This window comes from Vitis riparia, chromosome 6 (genome assembly GCF_004353265.1).
Source record: "Vitis riparia cultivar Riparia Gloire de Montpellier isolate 1030 chromosome 6, EGFV_Vit.rip_1.0, whole genome shotgun sequence".
NCBI classification, from domain to species: Eukaryota; Viridiplantae; Streptophyta; class Magnoliopsida; order Vitales; family Vitaceae; genus Vitis; species Vitis riparia.
Genome location: NC_048436.1, coordinates 3,139,510 through 3,160,503, shown reverse-complemented (window position 1 = coordinate 3,160,503; position 20,994 = coordinate 3,139,510). Strand labels below are relative to the sequence as shown.

Here is a 20,994-nt window from a genome sequence, read left to right as displayed (position 1 = left end):
AGGTGGTCTCTATGATAATGCTAAACAAAATAACCGTTTGGCTAAGACCTCCTTTCCCAAACTTCCAAATATTTACTTGGAGGATTTTCGTGGCCCTCAAAACTTTCGGAAATTAAAAAAAAGAAAGAATAAATTACCAAATATTACTAAACGGGGACAATCTCAAAAGGCAATTCTGTTTGGATGATGTGGAATTCGTTACACATACTAGAATATGCCCGTCCCCATCTCAATTCAAAATCATATTTGTTTACAAAATAATTGCGTCACTCTCAGAGTGCTTATTCACTGCCCTCCCTTCAGGGATATACACTCCAAGCGGGGAGGCATGATTGAGAGAATTTGCAGGGCCTGCTTGGTCTCTGCAACAGTAAAAGCATTCAAACTGCAACCAGTAATGGAACACCTACCTGGTGGTTTTGATGGATGCTGATAGCTTCCAATACAATCTTAAAGCATGGAGTTTTTTTAGTACAAATAGTAGGCTACCAACAGCAACCAAAATCATACTGGTAAAACATTTCCAGGTACCTTGTCAGTCATCTGGTTGAGTGGGAGCTGAATGTTTGATATTATCTGTAAATGAATGGGATATAACATTAGATTCTGAGAATTCATAAGAATAAGTGTAATATCAGATCTCTTCAACTCAAGTCTGCCATGAAGAGCAGAAAAACTGCTAAATTAGTTGGAATTTGCTACTTAAAGGGGCCTTCATTACATCTGTTCAACTTTCAGGATTTGTGCTTTATCTTTGGAGATCTCTAGAGCTTCTTATCATGAACTCAAATCTATGTGGTAGCAATACTTGTACAAAGGCAATAGAACTTGCCTGCACTTGAATCTTTGAAATTTATAATATCTTCCTTGCCCTAAGATACGAGTACATAAGAAAAAATGCCACAACAGCACCAACAATTATCCCAGCTGTTGTTAGCCAAAAGGCAAACTGCATCAATCCAAACAAGAGGGTAAAAATATATTAATAACAGTGATATAACCTCTCTGACGGTCATGGCAACAAGATTGAGAAGTTAGCAGAACAGGTAAGGAAGGAACAATATTAAAGACTTAACATACCGCATGTTCTTCGAGATAGGACTTCAAGTTCATGCCAAATATACCTGTAACAAGAAAAGAACAAGGCCTTGACATGGGCTTGAGCAGGATGATGAATCAGAATAACTGACTTTGGAGGAGAGAATTTGAAAGCGTATTTATTGAGTCGGAGAAAGCATATGACATATAGGATCTTTATAATTAAAAAAATGTATAGGGTCATCCTTAGGACGCCAAGAACTCACGAATTTATGTTTAGTATGATCACATGCCTCCAAAAAAAGTGTCAATCTTCTTATTAAATGGAAAACAAAATGGAGTAGTATCGTATCTACGGGATGTTTACACTTCAAATATTCCCACATGAAATAACTAATACGCAATTCAGTTCTAATTTATTTCTTGTGAAGGAAATACCTGCAACCAGTGCGCCAACTGCTATACAAAATGTCCCTACCTGAAGAAGCAATTCCACTCTGCTTACCTCAAGCCTCCGAGAGCTGATAAGGAAAAAGAGTTGAAATTCACTATTGGACTAACAATTGTCATTGCCTAAGGTAACAACACTTGATTACCCAAAGTGTCAGTTTATCCCATATGTCAGAGGTAAGCATAATTTTCATATGGGAACTAGAAATACAAATTTGGTCTTGTTTGATAATGCATGATTACTGCTGATATTCTAAATTATTTTATATGCACGAGATTTTTCCGTTACCATAAATAAGGTCAGGCCTAGGTTTAGTTCAGACTCTTTAGTCTGGCTTGACACTATCTAGGTGAACCCCTGTTGGCCAGACTCAGGCCAGCACATTGCCATGGAATTCAGTGATCAGCCTGGCCCAACCCAAGTTGCAGCCAAAGTTGACTCCCCACGATGGAGTAGTGAGAAAAAATGAAGCAGAAGCAGGAGTCCACCTAATGTTAAAAGTTTTATTAGGCAGGAATGTCTGGAGGGTAATGGTATCTTGTGTGTATATATTTTCACAATGATGATACAATTACAAATATTAAATTAAATTTAGGGCCAGTATTAAAAAAAAAACAGTTTCTTCTTTGTCTTCTTTTCTTTTTTCTTAAGAAAAAAGAAAAGAAAAGAATGAAAGAAAGAAAGAAAGGAGGGCGTGAAACCCTAAGAATTTCCAACCTTGTTATATTTGGGAATCATGAATTCATGAATTTGGAATCATTAGTATGGATTCCCCACAATCAGTACACAGATTATCCAAGTCTACCCATTTCTATGCACTCAAGTTATTTGTGTTTATCATTTATTTTGTTGAGTTCCACCCTCACTTCTTGACAGGCATCTCATTCTTCTTCTTCTTCTTTATTATTATTATTATTATTTTCTGTTTGATTAATAATATTTTCATAAAAGAAAAAAGACATGGGTAATATCCTCTTTCCCAATGCAAATTCACACTATTTGCACAAATACAAAACCTTAGGTCGGTGGATTTTGAGACAGCTTGTGGCACAATAAGATCAATACTTCTCTAGTAACACTTCAAAATGGAGACCAATTCCTTTTCTTTTCCTTTTTAGTTAAATAAGAATACTTTGGGAGGCTGCTTTTACAAGATTTCATCTTGCTCAAAAACAAAAGCCAAGGATCTTGTAACTTAAGCTGAGTGTGAGGGAAAGAGGTTTACTTATTTGGTGGGCTATCCTGTTTATTTCATGAATATATTAATTCATTTGAAAATCCATCAAAACAAACGTACGCTATATATTGACACCATCAGTTATCATCCAAACCTTAAATTAACAGCAATTGAATCTTCCATTTCTCTGGCAGAATCAAGAAGCCTTTCAGCCTGACCATGACAAGATTCACATCTGCAAGGGGAAATAAGACATTAAAGCTAGCCCTAGAAATGGATAACATAAGCAAGCTAGTAATATTTCTGTTTCACAACTCCAAGTCAAAATAACAGGCAAGTTCAAACCCAACTAAACGGCAACTTCTTAAAAGCTTTATGCCTTACATCTATTCCATTAAGTGGAACTGAACTTGAAAATACTACATGTAATAAACATGCCCTTGAGGCTTGGCTCAAGTCGTAAAGGGTTGGGAAGGGTTTGTGGGAGGTTCTAGGTTCAAGTCCCATTGGGACAAAAAACTAACTAAACATGAATTTTATCCTAAAAAATTAATTAAAAATGAAGCTTCTTAGGTAGCTTTGCCCGAGGAAGCTAGTGGAGCTCGAGTAAGATTGTTACACAGACTTGCAGGTCCAAGTTTTCCACCTAATTTGAACAACTTCAAGTAATATACTAGCAACAAAACTAATTAGATCCATTCAAGCAAACAACCAAAAACAATATAACACAGGAGAATGTAAGAAGTCAAGAAAAAGAGTATACAACTGGCACCTGCTACATGCTCCAAGGATCCTGAAAGAAAATGTATTCCAGATAAAAAAAATATTTCAACTTTATAATTGGAAATGCACTAGAAAAGTGTGTGAAGCACCTCTCTAAATATTCAGGCATAAGGCCACATGCCTATATGAAAATGAAAACGGAACAACATGCATTCATTGATGTGAATTTCAAGTTACCTATTTTTCTATTTTTCTGGCTAATAAACAATTTCCTATTTTCATCTGCTCTGCTTTCCTTAGAAACCCACTAACTGCAGTGTTGCTGGGTCAGTGACTTGGCGGATCCTAAAGAGCTTCATCTTAACCCAAGTTCACTGCATATATGTTTTCTCTTGTTACTTGTTTTTCATCAGATTATTCAAGGCAGACAGAAATTTTCACCCTCATGATGCTGGCGCAGTAATAAGGGCTGGGGTGGGCATTCTTTAGTTGGGGAAAAAAATAGCAACAATGGATGCTTTGAAAGATTTTTTTAGTTGGGGAAAATGGAACAACAATTGATTTTTTTTTTTATAGATTTTTCTCCAGATCACCATTCACTGAAACCACATTACTAGCTGCTCTTGACGTCAGTCTACAGACTGACTCATTTAACCTACTAAATACTAGTTGGACAGGAATGCAAGCTCTTACAGTGGGCCCACAAAACTCATGTTTTCGCTTGTTACTGTGTTTCTGTTAAATGGCAATCGAAGATAGTCCTTGTTTTTTTGGCTAGAAGATAAGCTTACCATCTTTGGCATCCTTCTAGGGAACTTCTGGTCTGTTAGAGGCCAGGCAATGTAAGGGAGGCTTTTCCTCATCATGCTTGCTTTTTGAGCAGAACACCTGCACTTGATTACTTATATGATGCCTTTCTTCCTTGATCCCCAAAAGGGAGATCTATCAAAGCTTTGTCACCATCCAGTGCTGATGATGGATGGGGCTGGGCTACATGGAAATTGGTTGTCCTTCTAGCAGTTCTCCAACCTGGTGGAAGTGCTCTATTTTTTTGTTGTTATCAAATGCATCATTGCCCAAGTCATCATTTGAAGAAAGATGCATTGAGATGAACCATCTTCCAATGCTTCCATTTGGATTGGATGCCCCTACTATTACCTTTCCATTTAACTGACTCATTAAGGAAATAATAGGGACATGCTCCTCTTGATAATTTGTTTGAACCCCCAAAATCCACACCCACCATTGTTTTTCATCCTACCAGCAGGGTTATGATGGCCAACAAATATGGGATCAAAGCACTTGCCTGTGTCCTCCCAGTTTCCTTACAAAGCAGGCTGATCTTCCCAAGCTAAGTCCTCTCAATTAATCATATTTCAAGTTCTAGGTGCAGTTTTTGATGTTAATAAGCATCCTCTGCTGTCCAACCCATCCACTGGGGTTCCAAAGTCCTTTTCAATTAAATCAGCCGCATGAAAACCATTGTCAAAATCTTTGCTGCTATGATTTTTTTGATTGGAAAAGTGGAGAAGTGAAAATAGAATGTAGCGACTTGTTCGAGGCCATGATCAAAATAAGAATGATTGACAGGCACGGAGAATCGCCATTTTTCCTTATCGCCAACCTTCAAGGCAAATTGCGTCATTTCTCTTTTATTCGACGCCCTTGCTCTGCTAATTGGCTTCAAAGTAAAAAAAACACCATACATCTACAAACAACACTGGATGCCAAGAAAACAAAAAGAAAAAAGCCTCCAAATCTCAAAGAAAAGTAAAACCCCAACCCTAACCCTAACCCTAGAGGTGGAACAGAAGACCACGTCTTTGCTGCTATGATGGAACATCATACTCTGCCCCAAAGTCCTTAGGTTAATTGTGCTTCCATTTTCCTCCAGATATGGTTTATGAATGGCTCCATTTGAACCTTTTCCATCAATTTCTTTTAGTGAGATGTGCATGTTCCTCTTCCCTTTTCAGTTGCCATTGGAAACCCCCACAGTAGTAGAAACAGGGTCATGAGGATGCAGGTGAGACAAAGCACCAGTAACTGCAGACTCACCTGGCTCCTCACGGCTCATGCCTCCATCTTCCCCTTGCACTTCAGATTTTGCAAAAGCTTTTGCAGGTATGACAGCCTCTAATTTCCCCTATTTCTGCACCAGCTGTTGCATCTCAAGTTCAAGAGCATGAAGAATGGCATCTCGACCAGCATATTTCTCTCTTTTCTTTATCAGGATGCCCTGGGAGGAGTCAGCCCTTTGAGTACAATCATCAAATTCACCACACCAAAATGATTATTTTGGACCCCTTTGGAAGGAGAGAAATCGAAGAGCCTTTGAAGATTCAGACTTGATAGACCATGCTATTTTACGCTCCTTCATGTATATGTTTTTGGAGTGGGTTAGGGTACATTTGGGGTCTAGCACTTTGTCTTTATTTGACTTTATTGATTGGTGGGGTTATAAGCGAGGTGAGGGTGTTGTTTTTGTGAATCCCTCCCCTTTTTTGGCCTTGTATACATCATGTATACTTTAGGCATGTTTTAGATGCTTTTAATACAATTGCTATTACCTATCAAAAAAAAAAAAAAATCACCACATTAAAATGCCTTCACATGGTTGGATTTTGCTAAATTATACCAATCCACACTAGCATCTTCTCTTCCAAGCTTAGGCGATTGTGTGGCAGATGCATTAGCAAAACATGAAGCTAGACATACGGTTTCCTATGTAGGAGATATTGTATCTTTGTAAATTGTAGCTAGATTTGTCTTTTTGAACTAGCATATACTTATCCACATTTTTTTATCAGACTTTATATATAGGATTTTGGAAAGATTTCTCATCCTTCTTTGTACTTAATATTTCATTGCGATGAAATTGTTGCTTCATATTAAATAAATAAATAATAAGGCATAATTCCAGTCACTTTCTCCTCATTTTTTTTTTAAATAATAACAAAAGCAGAAAGCCATCATTTCAATGGGGAAAATTGGGCTGGAATTTCATTTGATTAATTCCTTTACACATGATTTTTTATTTAATTATCCATCCATTTCCTCTTCCACAAGGTCCAATTGCAGAGCCGGGAGCATGTGTCTGCTTCCTCCTAAGGATAAAGTTAAATTCGTCTCTAATGGCTGCTCTGGCTCCCTGGCAGCTCAGATCAGTTCCACTGTCTACAGAGATCATGTGGAAAGCCTACCTTTGAAGGTGAGACATATCATAGTGGAGTTGTTGGCTCTTATAGAGACTAGAGAGCCTTAGTTTGTTGCTCTGGGACTATCATATATACCTTATGCCAAGGTGCTTGACCTATGAGCAACCTCCAGGCAGGTAGTTCTATAGTGGATGGGAGCTAATAAGAAGGCAACAGGTCAGAACAAGGGGCTAATTTTTTACAGGATTTTAGGATCACCCATGCTGATGTTTTTTTAAGAATTCTTTACAGGTGCAATCCATATGTTCCTTGTTTTTGTTTTCTTGGGGGATCTACTATCCTTCTCTTATGTTCCTCATTTCTTTCATTCATATGTTTCTGTTTACGGCTGATTTAAATAAATAAATACATCCACACTGAAGAAAATGCTAACAGTTTTAAACCATGTAAATTGCACATATATGCATATAATAAAATAATAAATGAGAACATATGCTTGATGTGTGGTGAACCACCATTTGGTATTTAGACAAACCACGGAGTTACTTTCATAGTGAGTATCATTTGGAAATCACTAGCCAACCTATTTTCTAATGCATGACATTTTATTCGTTTATAAATAATATTAATAATTTATGAGATCACTATTATGTTATATTTTAATTAACATGTATATCAAATTATAGTATATTGTAATATTATCTTAAAATTGTATTACATATAAGGATTTTTTAATTTTTTATGGAACAAATTAATATATATCATTTCTCTAATAGTTTCAACTAAGGGATTTACCTCTCACAAGGGGCTGCTTTACTTGGTGTGGGGGCATGAATAATAGATCCTCTTCTAGGCTAGATCATTTCTTGGTCTCAGAAGAGTGGGAGAGCCACTTTAATGGTCTTTCTCAGAAGTTGCTACCCAAACCCACTTCTAACCATGCTCCTATTCTTCTAGATGGGGGTGAGATCAAAAGTGGCAAAACTCCTTTCCGTTTTGAGAATATGTGGCTGAGAGTGGAAGGGTTCAAAGATCTGGTTAGGAGATGGTTGACCGGTTATACTTTCAGTGGCTTGTTTAGCCACATCTTAGCTTGCAAGCTAAAGGTGTTGAAGCAGGATCTCAAAAAGTGGAACAGAGAGGTGATTGGGAATGTTTCCTCCAACGAAGAATCTGCCCTTTCCCAGATTGGTTACTAGGATGCTAGAGACAGAGATTTGGGTCTTTCCCCTAAAGAGTCCAAGGCTAGAAGAAGGGCTATGGAGGATTTCAACAAGTGGACAAGCATGGAAGAGACTTTGTGGAGGCAAAAATCGAGACAACTATGGCTGAAAGAAGGGGATAAAAACTCTCGGTTTTTTCACAAGATGGCTAATGCCCGGAGAAGAAGGAATTTTTTGGTTGCTATCAAAGTAAATGGAAGAAGGTTGCCAAGGGAAGATGAGATAAAGGAGGAGGTGGTTAACACTTTCCAAAGAGTTTTGTTAGAAATGGATGATTGGAGACCAAGCATTAACGGGTTGCCTTTCCTAGTGCTGGACAATGAAGATTCGAGGGCCATGGAGAATCCTTTTTCGGAGGAAGAGGTCCTTGCAGCGCTATCCAGTTTGTGCAGGGATAAGGCTCGGAGTCCTAATGGGTTCTCCTTAGCCTTTTGGCAATTTTGTTGGGACATTGTGAAGGTTGAGGTGATAGGTTTCTTTGCTGATTTTTTTTTAGACGGGTTTTTTGAGAGAAGCCTTAATACCACTTTTATTGTGCTCATTTCCAAGAAAGGGGGTGCAGAGAATTTGAAGGATTTTTGCCCTATAAGTTTAGTAGGGAGCCTTTATAAGCTTCTTGCTAAAGTTTTAGCTAACAGGTTAAGAAGAGTGGCTGGGAGAGTAGTTTCAAATTCCCAACATGCTTTTGTGGAGGGTAGACAAATCTTGGATGCAGTCTTCATAGCAAATGAGGCCTTAGACTCAAGGGTAAAAAGATCAGAAAAGGGGATTCATCTGCAAAATGGACATTGAGAAGGCCTATGACAATGTGAACTAGTATTTCTTATTAGCAATCATGGAGAAAATGAGTTTTGGGGCTAAGTAGGTTAGGTGGATGAGGTGGTGCTTTTCTTCTGCTCGTTTTTCGGTTCTGATTAATGGAACTCCTACTGGTTTCTTTGTAAGTTCCAGAGGCCTAAGGCAGGGAGATCCCCTTCCCCATTTTCTTTTCATTTTGGCAATGGAGGTGCTTTCTAGTATTTTGAAGAAGGCTATGGAAGGGGGATTCATTCAGGGTTTCTTGGCTAGTGGAAGAGGAGGTGAGGGTAAGGTGGTGTCCCATCTACTTTTTGCAGACGGTACTCTAATCTTCAATGACTTAAACAAGGAGCATTTAGAGGCTTTAAGTTGGGTGTTCATGTGGTTCAAAGTGATTTATGACTTAAAAATTAATTTGGATAAAAGTGAGTTAATCCTAGTGGGGAAAGTTTCTAATAAAGAGGATTTGGCTATGGTGGTGGGTTGCAAAGTGGGCTCTCTCCCCTCTACTTATTTGGGTCTCCCCTTGGATGCTTCTTTTAAATCCGTTCAAGCTTGGGATGTAATGGAGGAAAGATTTCAGAAAAGACTTGCTCTATGGAAGAGACAATACTTGTCAAAAGGAGGGAGATTGACTTTATTAAAGAATACCTTATCTAACTTGCCAATTTATTATCTATTTTTATTTGTGATTCCTTGTAAGGCGAGTCTTAGATTAGAAAAGATCCAAAGGGATTTCCTTTGGGGGGGAGAAGAACTCTAAAGAAAGCCCCATCTTGTAAGTGGGCAATTGTTGGTTTCAATAAAAAGGAAGGGGGTTTGGATGTTAGAAAGCTTTCTTTACTAAATAAGGCCCTTCTTGGGAAGTGGTGTTGAAGATTTGCTTCTGAGAATGAGTCCTTTTGGATACAGGTGGTTGTAGGGAAGTATGGAGAGGAAGAAGGGGGTTGGTGTTCTAGATGTTTGATGGAAGGCTATGGGGTGGGCCTTTAGAAGGCGATTCGGAGTGGGTGGAAGGTGTTTTATAAAAGGGTTGGCCTTATGGTGGGGAATGGCAAGAGGGTAAGGTTTTGGAAAGATAGGTGGTGTGGGAAGGAACCCTTAGTTGTGCCTTTTCCAGAGTTGTTTGCAATGGCCAGAGATAAAGAAGTTTGGTGAGCCAAATGTGGGAATAGGTTAGGGAAGTGGGCTGTTGGAATCCAGTATTCACAAGACAAATTGATTGGGAATTGGGAAACGTGGAAGAGTTGCTTAGAAAATTGCAAGGGCAAGTGATAAGAGGAGTATAGGATGTTATGGTTTGGCAGCCGTCAAAGGGAGGCACCTTTTCAGTCAAATCTTTCTACTTCTGCTTAGCAGGTTGCTCCTCACAAGGATTCCCCTGAAGCATGGTATGGAATCCCTAGGTGCTAATGAGAGTTAGCTTATTTGCTTGGGAAGCAGTTTGGGACAAAATTCTAACTCTAGATCAGCTAAAAAGGAGGGGGTGGAGTCTTCCAAGCAAATGTTATTTGTGTAAAGGTGAAGAGGAGTCAGCAAAGCATACTCTCCTTCACTATCCTCAGGCAATCATGTTGTGGCACCTTGTTTTTGCTATGTTTGGTGTACAATGGGTAATGCCTCTCTCAATCAAGGATGCCCTCTTTAGTTGGTGGGTGCCTTTGTTGGGAAGAAAAGAAAAAAGGCCTGAAAAGCAACTCCTCTCTGCTTATTTTGGACTTTATGGAAGGAGAGAAACCAAAGAGCCTTTAAAGATTCAGCACTAACAGACCATGCTATTTTATGTTCCTTTATGTACAAGTTTTTAGAGTAGGTTAGGGTACATTTAGGGTCTAGTTCTTTGTCCCTTTTTGACTTCATAGATTGGTTGGGCGGCAAGTGAAGTGAGGGTGTTGTTTTTTTGTCCTTCCCCCCTTTTTGCCTTGTATACACCGTGTATACCTTATACATTTTTTTGGTGCTTTTAATACAATTGCTTTACTTATCAAAAAAGATAAAATATCCTTTCTCAAATGGAATTATTACATTTGATGAAAAGGGATATAAAAGAGCTCAAAATAAGTTATCACACTATTTATCCTATACGATTTTTAACTAAACATAGAATTAGGATTTCTAATTTTGGCCTATGTTTTACTGCTTGTACTAAAACATGGCCGCCTGAATGACTAGTGTAAATATGAATTCTCTAATATCGAGTATCACAGCAATAAATTTTTTTAAAGTGTCATTATTTCATATCTAAGGTTCACATTAAGTAGAAGAAATTTATAATGCAGGTGCAGAAAGAACTCAAGATTCAGTGCTATACAAAAAATGCTTCATATGCACTTGAATTGGGATTGTGAAATAACCTTTGAAGATAGTTTTCCAAAAGCATTTCAATTTCTTCCTCCTCTTCTACAAATAGCAAAATCATATAAAATAGAAACATATTAGTACAATATTGCATGGAAATTTACAAGTTCCCTTAATGTAAAACATTTCTATCACAGACAAAGAAAACTTTTTAACATACCTTCAGCAATCTGTTTTTCTAGAGGAACAGAGCATTCCATGTTTTCCTTCCCTTTCACAAGTGTGCAGTTTTTTCCCATGATACACATACGGCGTATTTCATGGGGGTCCTCTAGAAGATCAAGCAACATTTGTTTGAGAGCTCCAGCCCTTGAACCTAATTCAACCTTCCAATAAAAATAATTAAAGCTCAGATGTTTCTCATAACTTGGTGGATTACAATGAACCGTAGTTAAACTATACCAAAGTTTGCTTGCTAAGGCGAAGTTGCTCCAATATGTCAGCAGTTAATCGGTTTGGTAAAACCTCAAGCAGAGCTTGGACCTGAAAGCACAAATAGTAATGAATTTAAGAAAATAACATGAAAAATAAATTAGTTTTTAACAAGAAACACAAAGTGGCAACTTCTCATCCGTAAGGCAGTCATGCAGAAAGGACCATAAGTGGTTTGTAAAACTCAGAAGAGGGGTGTGGATGACTGATGTTTATGTGTATGACTCTCAAACAAAAAATCCAAATGGAAGAAACAGAACAAAACAAAGAACAGACAACGATGAACGATTAAAAAAAAAGATCATGTCAAAAAATTATCTTCCCAGTTATCCTCAAAATAATAAATCTGGCTCTCTATCCTATCTATTGCATCCTTGCTAAATGATGTCAAGCGTTTAAACTTGAGGTTGTGAGAAGCCTGAAATTTTCTTACCAAAAACAAAATTGTTATCCTAGAGAAACAGAACTATAAGGATGCAATAAAAAAAGGGATCATGTCAAAAAATTATTTTCCAAGTTATCCTCAAAATAATAAATCTGGCTTTCTGTCCTATCAGTTGCATCCTTGTTAAATGATGTCAAGCGTTTAAACTTGAGGTTGTGAGAAGCCTGAGGTTCTCTTATGAAAAACAAAATTGTTATCCTAGAGAAACAGAACTATAAGGATGCAATAATTTTTTGGGGGCATGCAATCTGTTATCATCCAATCAACTGTAAGACAGCCTTTTCAAGTGAAAGTTAAATGGAAATATATCTTGGAATTATGTGAACCTTGGATGCATGTTTTATATCCATAATTAGCCCCAAACAAAGCCAATCAGCCAACATTACAAACTAAATCATGTCCATTTGTTTATTTTCCAAAATCATCTATCTGATTAATTGTCAGTTGTTTCACTGGAAGATAAGTAAATTCACGTGTACAAAGAGGAAATGATTGAGATTGGCTTGAGTTGTATCTACACTAGCAGGACAGTCTACAAAGCATGCATTATCAAATAGTCTTCCTATAAATTGATGTTTATACAAGTATGCAACAAGTCTTGGAACGTCAGAGGGGTCAATGTCAGCAACAAGAGGTACAGTATCAAGGATTTGATAAGATTGCAGAAAGCGAACTTTGTTTGCCTACAAGAAGGTCATCTGGGGGCATTCTGTTTTTCTAGGTCTTTAGGGCATTGGTTTTGTACCAGGTGGTGGTTTGTTGTAGCTCTTTTACAAGTGCTTTTAATTTAACTGCTTATTTCACCTAGTATAAGAATGCAACTAGTGTAAGAATGGATTATGATTGGCTGTACTGCTTGTAAAGGGATATTCTAGAAGACTGTCATGAGAAGATGGGTGCCTGCAGCAGCAGCAACAAATCATAGAATGTCCAGGTGCTAGGCCAACCACATTCCCTTAATTGATGGGTGTCAGTTTTAGTCCAGTAACCTATTCTTGAAATAAATGATGCCGAAGAAGAGATAAAAATACAAGAAAAAAGAAAAAAAAAAGGGGAAAAAAAACTATACTCACTAGCTCCCATACTCACACGAGGTTCTAGATCCATCAGTTTCTGCTCCAAACGCTGTATCCTTGAAAGCAAGGCTGCTTCAACGACCTGAAAGTACCACATTGCAAACCTTTTCATAAATTCCAGATAACTATATGCGAGAAATATTAAATAGTAAAGGCTTAAGATGAACTAAAAATAATTTTAAACTCCAGAAGACCATATGGTTGAAACATTGTAAAATACAAATGATAGGATGAATACATAGTTGATTGCCATGGGTTGAACCTTGAGATCAATACACCCATAAAAGTACACTAACGAGCAACATTAATGCATCATCTCTTCTTTGCAACAAATATAAGTTTAAATTTTTTTAATGCATGATGGTTGGAATTGGCTCCTAACCAAAAGCACTGAGGATAAACTATTACACAATCAGTACATGGTATGGCCTTGAAGTTGAGGCTAGAAAAGAAATTATAAGAATGAGAGAAAAATTGACTGAAGTAATTTTCTTTGTGATTTGTTGTCTTGGACAAAGATGTATATAGATGAAAGCCCAATGTCCTTAATTGACTGAAAACCATTTTTTTTCCCTGTCCTAAATTTTGCCCCCCCTAAAATTAATTTCCTGGCTCTACCACTGTTCGAATCCTTATTTTATTATTAATAATGATAATAATTCATTCTTTAAATGTCAGGATGGTTATCATAATATTTACCTCTTTTGCAACAGCTGCATTTTTCTAATAAAGTCTATGTTTGGAGTGACAATTGATACAATGGACCCCTTAGTTTTGGTTGGAAGCTTAATTTTGATGGCAGGTACTTCTGCTGGTTGGGTTTTGAAAGGATAGTAATGGAGTGATAAAGTTACCACCAAATTGCTCCGTAATACTTCTATCTGATCATTGAATGCACATTTCTATAGGATGAACTACTGTTTTCAGTAAATCAAGAAACTAGAAGCATTGAATTTGAAGGTGACTCTAAAGTTGTGATTAATGCCCAAGCTACTAGTTTACATAGATCTGATTGTTTACACCTTAGATGATTGTGGTGTGATCACATTTTTTAAAGAGTCTAATCTATTGGCTGATATAAATTGCTGAGAGGTTCTCTAGAATTTGGATACAGGATTTCCCATTAAACTTTATCTATATTTGCCAACAGCATACTAGAGTGTTATCAGGTAGTATTGATGACAAAATTTAGGGGAATGTGTAGTCGGCCAGTTCTCTCATTTTATGATCGAAGATGTGCAAACCTGTGATCAAGAATCTATGCTCTGAATTTCCTTACAGGCCCTAGATTGTCGCTCATAGGGACATGTGGAGTCCATATGAGACCGTGATTCATTGAGGTTTTACCAAATTGCATGATTGGTTGAATTCTTACTGATTTCCATTTAAAGGAACACAACTGCCTTCTTTCCTTTATTTTTTTCACAAAGAAAAAAGGTAATTACACTAGATAGTAAAAGAATCAACAGTTCACTTTGTTTTACATGCTCCCTTTTCTAGATTCTCCTCATTTTTATCCTTCCTCTTCAAAGAACATGGTAAAGCTCTTATTCTTTTCAACATATCAGCAACTAAAAATAGGAAATTTCCATTTTATTTGAAACCCAATGCTGATTAGGGAGAAAGGTGGAAACTATTCCTGTTGTCAATAAAACTGTTCTTTACATGCACCTTTCTGGAAAACTACCAACAGGTATAAACTATAAATTACATTCTGCTATGGTTAAGTCTGACATATGGAAACATTTGAGAGGCTCAAAGACAGATGCCAGTCTAAAGCAACAATTTTGTGTATAACTTACTAAGTAGATACTTTTAGACATCGATAATTTATAAATACTATACAAGCTAATTAGCTTGCGTTCAGATCTGAAATGATTGTTATCAAAGTCTACTTTAGAGTACACATCCAATGCCATAAATAACCGTAGTTTTTAAAAACTTAGGTATACATTATGGTATAATGATAGAATACATTTTTTATGTAAAAAAATATGTATCACTATTACATATCATATCTTATCTTTAACTATATGTTATTACACATATATGATACATGATACATAAACTTATGACTATTTTGAATAGTTTTTGAGAAAAATCAAATTCGATTTTTTTTCAATTGTTGCATTAATTGATTAAGTTGCACTTTAAGGTTAAAATATTGATGATAAAAGGGAAAGGGAAGGGTAAAATAACACAACATGAAAACATTCAACACTTGTCAAATACAAACATGAAAGTTTGAAATTTTATGATGAATATTGGGAAGTTGTTATATTAATGATTTGGATGGTTGCCTTGAATATAATGGTCAATGAAACTTTGTTAAATATATTAGCTTTTTTTTTTTTCCCAAAATTTCCTCTTTTTAGGGAGGAGATGATAAGGTTAGATGGTTCAAACTATGAAAGTGAACATAAACATATAGATATTGTTGGATGTCTTAAATTCCCATTTTGTATATGGTTTTTTTGGTAAAAGATTATTGTGTATAATAATTTATATATTTTTATTTCCTTGTAAAAATAGATCCTTATTTTTTTTGATAGTTAAATAAGAGCATGTATTAGAAACGCCTAGAAACGGAGAAAACAGTACACACAAAGTATACATTAAACGCCCAAAAAACCTAGGCAGCATAAAGACAAAAGAGCCCACTCCTTACTTAACAAAATGCCTTGTGATGTGTTGTTGGCACATGATGGTTGAAATGGAGCTCATTCATTACACTAATTTCTGTAAGCAATGGTTCATGAGTTGAAAGGTATCCAGAATAATAAAGCGGATCTGAGTTTTTTGTATAGGACAAAAGGTTTCCATTTCAACATGTCGGTGGTTTCTCCCGGAGGTAAGTGTTGGTTTGGACTGGATTCAAAGACCTTTGAGATTTCAGTCGAGGAGGTCAAAGGGAAGGTGACTGGGAGGATTTGTGAGAGGGTTCCAAACTTCTCCTCTTGGGTTAGATTCAGTGGCAAGGGCTTGGCTCTGCTGGTGGAAGGAGCAGAGACCTGCAGTGCTCTCGAAGTTGGAGAGTGTTTCAGAAATGTTTGGGTGGAAGGGGAAATACGGTGCTTACTGGATTTACACAGCAACAGAGCAGGACGTTTTCTGCTTTGTTCAGCTTGGGATGTGGAAGGCAAGGAGTTCTCTGTGTGTGTGCTCAGACCAAAGGAGAGAGAAGTCTAAAGCTAGCTCTGTGCGGGGGCTGGTTCTAAGGGGGGATGATGAGGGGAAGAAGGGCTCGTTCTCTAACTCTTTCGATAGCCATAATGCAGTAAATGAGAGGAAAAAGACATATAAAGATCATACATGGTATATAGGTGTATGAGGAAGAGTGAGAGATACCCGATAGAGTAAGGGGTTACAGTTTAGGGTGTAAATATAAGGAGTTCAAAAACTTGGGAAATTTCAAGGCTCAATATTTGTGTTTTTTCTGATCTTTATAACATCCTTTACAATATGGTAGAATAATTCTTCCTCATTTGTAGGTGTATGCATGGCTGGTCAAGCCAATTAAAGCTTAATGTATCTTTGTGTGTGAATGATTTTTTATGTTATTTTACCAACAAATGACATTAAAACTTCCATTGGGCATAACATGTGATATTAGCGCTTCCACTAGCACAAGAACTTATTTTAGTTTATTTTTTGATAAGCAAAGAGAATATATTAAAAGTTTAAAAAAACTATACACCCATGTATATAAGTCATATGCAAAGGATAACAAGAGACATAGCTTGAAAGAGGGAAAACAAAAGGGAGAAAAAAAAAACCTACCTTCTCCCTCATATAGATCCCACCACATCTATAAAACTGATTAAAGGCATCGATCCTTCTACTATGTAAATCCTAACCCATGATGACAACTTCTAACAAAGTAGCTCTTCAATGATTGAACTACTGCTCTACATTTTAGAATGCACATCAATTCAAAAAATAAACAACAAGATGGCTCTCCAAATCTTCACACATTTTCTTCTCATATAGGAGTCACACCAACTTAAGAGAGTCTCTCCAACTGAAAAAGCAAGCACCCAAACGACATCAAATAAGGAGAAAAATAACTACCATAAAACCCTAGATTTGGGACAATGAAGGGGCATGTGATCAATTATTCCAATTCACTTTTACATACATAAAATTTGTTTGCTAATGACCATCCTCTCATTTTGAAACTAATCTAGGGTCAATACCTTCCCCAATTAGCTTTCGAAGCAAAAAACTCACTTTAGAAAAAACCCATGAATTCCAAATAGTGCCCTCTGAGAAAGGAATTGAGCACCCCGACCCAGAAAGACACTATACCACAAGTCCATCCACACCACCCTATCCTTCTCTTCCCTCTTCATAGATTTTCCTTGCAACCCTGAGAAAAATGCTTCTAAATTGTTTAACTACCAATCATTCAAGTGTTTAGCAAAACAAGGATTCTAGTGTCCCCCTCCCTTGTTCTTGCCAAACATCAATTACCCAAGCCTCTTTTGACAAAGTTAAGGCATATAGAGAGGGAAAAGATAGACATAAGGGTTCCTCCCCCACACTAGCCATCCTATCAAAACTTCACCCATCTCCCATTACCCACCTCAAAGGATGTTCTACTATCGAAAAGGTCCCAACAACAAATATCAACAATATATACAAATGTATATGACTTATTGAAATTGGAACTAAAGATTATAGTTAAAATTTAATTCAAAAGATTTATTTTGTTGATTTTGTGATGAATTTATACAATAAGCGTCATATTTTTTTTAACCTAAATTATCACAACCTAAGTATTAAATGCTTTGATATATATGATATTGATAAATATCTATGTCTTAACTCTTTTAATCTTATTACCTTTCATCGATTGGCTATATATTGCTTTATACTTCACTCTTCCAATACATGTGCACTTTTTAATATATGCATATTTTTTCTCTATTTATTTTTTATTGCATAGGAACACTTAAGATAAATGATATTATAAGGAAAGGATACATGATGCATTTTACGACTTAACAACTATGTATGCAATATGTACAGACCATAAGTAAATAGAATAGACATACAAACAAAGACCAACATATTCTAGGATGTATGATACTAAACTAACCTCAAGCTCAAATGGCATTGATGGTCCACCATTCATGTTTTTAGGGTTCAAGCGAGGCAACAATGAATCCATGAAAGCTTTTCCTCCTTTACTGAAAATGATCAATAATTGTAGCAAAGTTAACTAATTTTATAGTTTAATCGGATTATTTGGTACTAAATAAAAAAAAAAAATACAGGTCACATGATAAAAACATTTTCTGGTCTAAGAGACAGTGATTACCGATTATAGTCAAATATAAAGACACTCTCTTGCATTGCTATTGCTCGCAATGATCCCAAATTTAATAGTATAGCATTCTCGCGGACCTAGTACATGAATCACCAAACCGAAACAATGTCAAGTATAACACAAATTTCAGCCTATGAGACAAGGTGCTGCACCTATACTATTTAATTTTTGCCAGAATCCTGTACTAAATTTTTAAAAAACTAAGTTTCGCCCATAAAAAAAAAAGAACAAAAAAAAGAAAATAAAAATTAAGTTTCAATTACATAAGAAAACAGGATTAAATAGAAATCGCACCAGACCTGTTTCCCAAAAGCCACAAATGGTCATACTATTATATTTGGGAGTGGAAAAAATAACTCCACGGTTTCATCTTCAGAGCAATTTTACAATGAATCAAGGATATTATCAAGAGGCATTCTGTTCAGTGTTCAGTTGAATTTTTAGAATTTAACTCCCCTAATCAAGTAGATCAGAAAGTTTCCATTGGATATCTAATGGGTATGTTGGAGAAAAATACAAACAAAATAAATGACAACCCTTTCTAAACTTTATAAGCAATTGCATAGAATAATAAATTACAAAGACCAATTCATCACAAAATTATCATCCACTATGAAGTCCATTCTTAAAGGTAAAATTTTCATATCAATAAGCACAGTCAGAAGGCACAGCTAACATAAACAAAGAAAGGAAACAAACAGACTAACACGGAAGAAGATGACATAATACCACCAAAGAAGGCATTGAGTTTGTCAACCACAGTGATGGATCCACGCTCCGTATATCTCTAGGACGAAGTCCTTAAGATAAAAACAAGAAAAGAAAAATCAGATGTAGCTGTGACAGGTCATGCAAATTCTAAAGATTCATCAGGCAATTGACCATTATGAATAAATAATAAATAAAAATAAAATAAAGGTACAGAGTAAGCATTTGTTTGGCATCGAATTTATGTACCAACCAGATTGGATAGACATGCAAAAGATAATTCTGATTTCATCACCCTAGTGATGCTACTGAGAACAAAACCACAAACTTTATTGAAAATATTTTTACTCACCGCTTGACTTCAACAACTGTCTTCGGTTGATTTTCCTAGTCGACACCTTCCCATCCGACTTCACCTCTACCACCTAGAGCAAGCAGCAATAACAAACCATCATAAAAAATCCGAAAAAGCAGAAATGCAAAAACATTCTTCCTGACCTCATAGACCGGCTCACGAATTCCAAGAGAGAGAGAATCAGTGGACGACGCCGCGATCCTCTGCGAACCACCAGTGGTAGCCACAGAGGCCGGGCGGTCGTCGTTTCCGCCTGTTTGGGTTTCCGAATCGCTCAGGAGATCCTCCTCGGTTGATTTGGAGAAGCATTTCTCCCTCCGGACGGAGATCGGAAACACGAAGGAATTGGCCTTCTTCAAGGAGATCGGAAATGGCGGTGGCCATGAGGAGCGAAAGAATGTGGCGCAGGTGAGGTCAGAGAAGAGGAGGAGGCGGTGAGCAGGTGAGGAGACAGGGAATTGAAGAAGATGCGGAGAAGAGGATGGAGCGAGTGGCATCTCTGGGCAGGAGGCTCGTGATGTGAGACTCTGAGTTCCAAACCTCCAGTCAAGTGGGAACCTTTTTGGATAATATTCAATTCGGCTTTATTAATTTTGATTATTCTTTTTACAGTCCTTTTATTTGTCATTTTGTGGTTGACAATACTAAAAAAAAAAATTGATAGTTTATGGTTTAAAAAAAAAAAAAGAAGGAAAATTGATGCATGTGAAACGATTACTTTCAAGAACAAATAACTATTGGTTGGAAAAGAAAACTTTTAGGTACGAAAAATTTTCATGACAAAATATTAATTTTAAGTAAAAAAAATAAAATTAAAATTAAAAAATCATACTAAAAGATTATTTTTAAGTATAAAAAAAATTTCATCACAAAATTATTTCTAGACATGAAAAAATTTCTAATAAAATATTACTTTTAAAAACCAAAAAGTTGATGACAAAAAAAATTGTTTTTAAATATAAAAAATTCCATAACAAAATATTATTTTCATCCAAAAAGTTTTTTTTTTTACTTTTTTTTTTTTAATTTGGAAACTGATATTTTAATAATGATAAAAGAAATTTATAATATTTTTATAATTATTTATAATTAAAAAAAATAACACGCGCGGACACATTGAATACACCCAATACGTACATATATCATAAATTTTTACTCAATGTGACATTGGATCTATAAATTTTTAAACGTCATAAATTTTCGATCCGATAAATGACTCATGAGAGAGGGCCAAGATAATTTTACAAATTTTTTATAAATTCGTGGGTGCATTTTCATTTGGAGAACTTATATTTGTACCCTCATGACCACTCTACTCACCCATTCTATTTATAAATCCACTTCAAAACATTAATACTAATATCACATCCACCTAAATTCTTTTTTAAGCATATTTGAAATTTCATTCTTATTATCTTCCATACCTACTTTCCTCTTCCCTATAAACCCTGAGGCAAAATCATTTCTTCGAGTGAATATATTTTAGTGTCTATGATTTATATAAATTTTGATTTAAAAAAGAAATGTTGTAAAGATAGTGGAAAAATAGTTAGGAATGATTTAGAACTCTTTTAAAAGTGAAAAGATTTGAGAAAAGTGAAAGAAATGGTAAAAAAAATTCTGAATTTCTTACTAACTTTGCAAAGCAAAGTACATTTAGAAGTTCTAAACGTCTTTAAGCATGTATAAAAGTATAGTTTCATATGCTTCTAAGCATGTA

The 20,994-nt window shown here is 36.1% G+C and overlaps 1 protein-coding gene and 1 non-coding gene across 4 annotated transcripts; both read right to left on the bottom strand.

Annotated features, from left to right (window-relative positions):
• Nucleotides 1–112: 112 nt before the first annotated feature.
• Nucleotides 113–19,827, bottom strand: LOC117915849 (magnesium transporter MRS2-11, chloroplastic). 3 transcript variants are annotated; one of them, XR_004651459.1, is made up of 14 exons: nt 19,418–19,827; nt 19,272–19,344; nt 18,941–19,011; nt 18,203–18,288; nt 17,981–18,071; nt 12,893–12,961; nt 11,329–11,409; nt 11,087–11,252; nt 10,923–10,968; nt 2,821–2,901; nt 1,477–1,559; nt 1,081–1,124; nt 722–949; nt 113–576 (listed from the first exon to the last, which is right to left on the bottom strand). XR_004651459.1 is itself a non-coding variant. In XM_034831570.1 (14 exons), exons 1-13 carry the CDS (start codon nt 19,769–19,771, stop codon nt 854–856), a joined length of 1,341 nt encoding a protein of 446 aa, XP_034687461.1. In that variant the 5' UTR covers nt 19,772–19,827; the 3' UTR covers nt 113–576; nt 833–853. The 3 variants fall into 3 exon arrangements, 2 of the variants coding, with proteins under 2 accessions (XP_034687461.1, XP_034687460.1); XM_034831570.1 differs by having other exon boundaries at nt 833–949; XM_034831569.1 differs by lacking the exon at nt 113–576 and having other exon boundaries at nt 590–949.
• On the bottom strand, nt 4,931–5,060 carry LOC117917178. The gene has a single exon (XR_004651644.1). It is a non-coding gene; the product is annotated as a small nucleolar RNA snoR86 (small nucleolar RNA).
• Nucleotides 19,828–20,994: the final 1,167 nt, after the last annotated feature.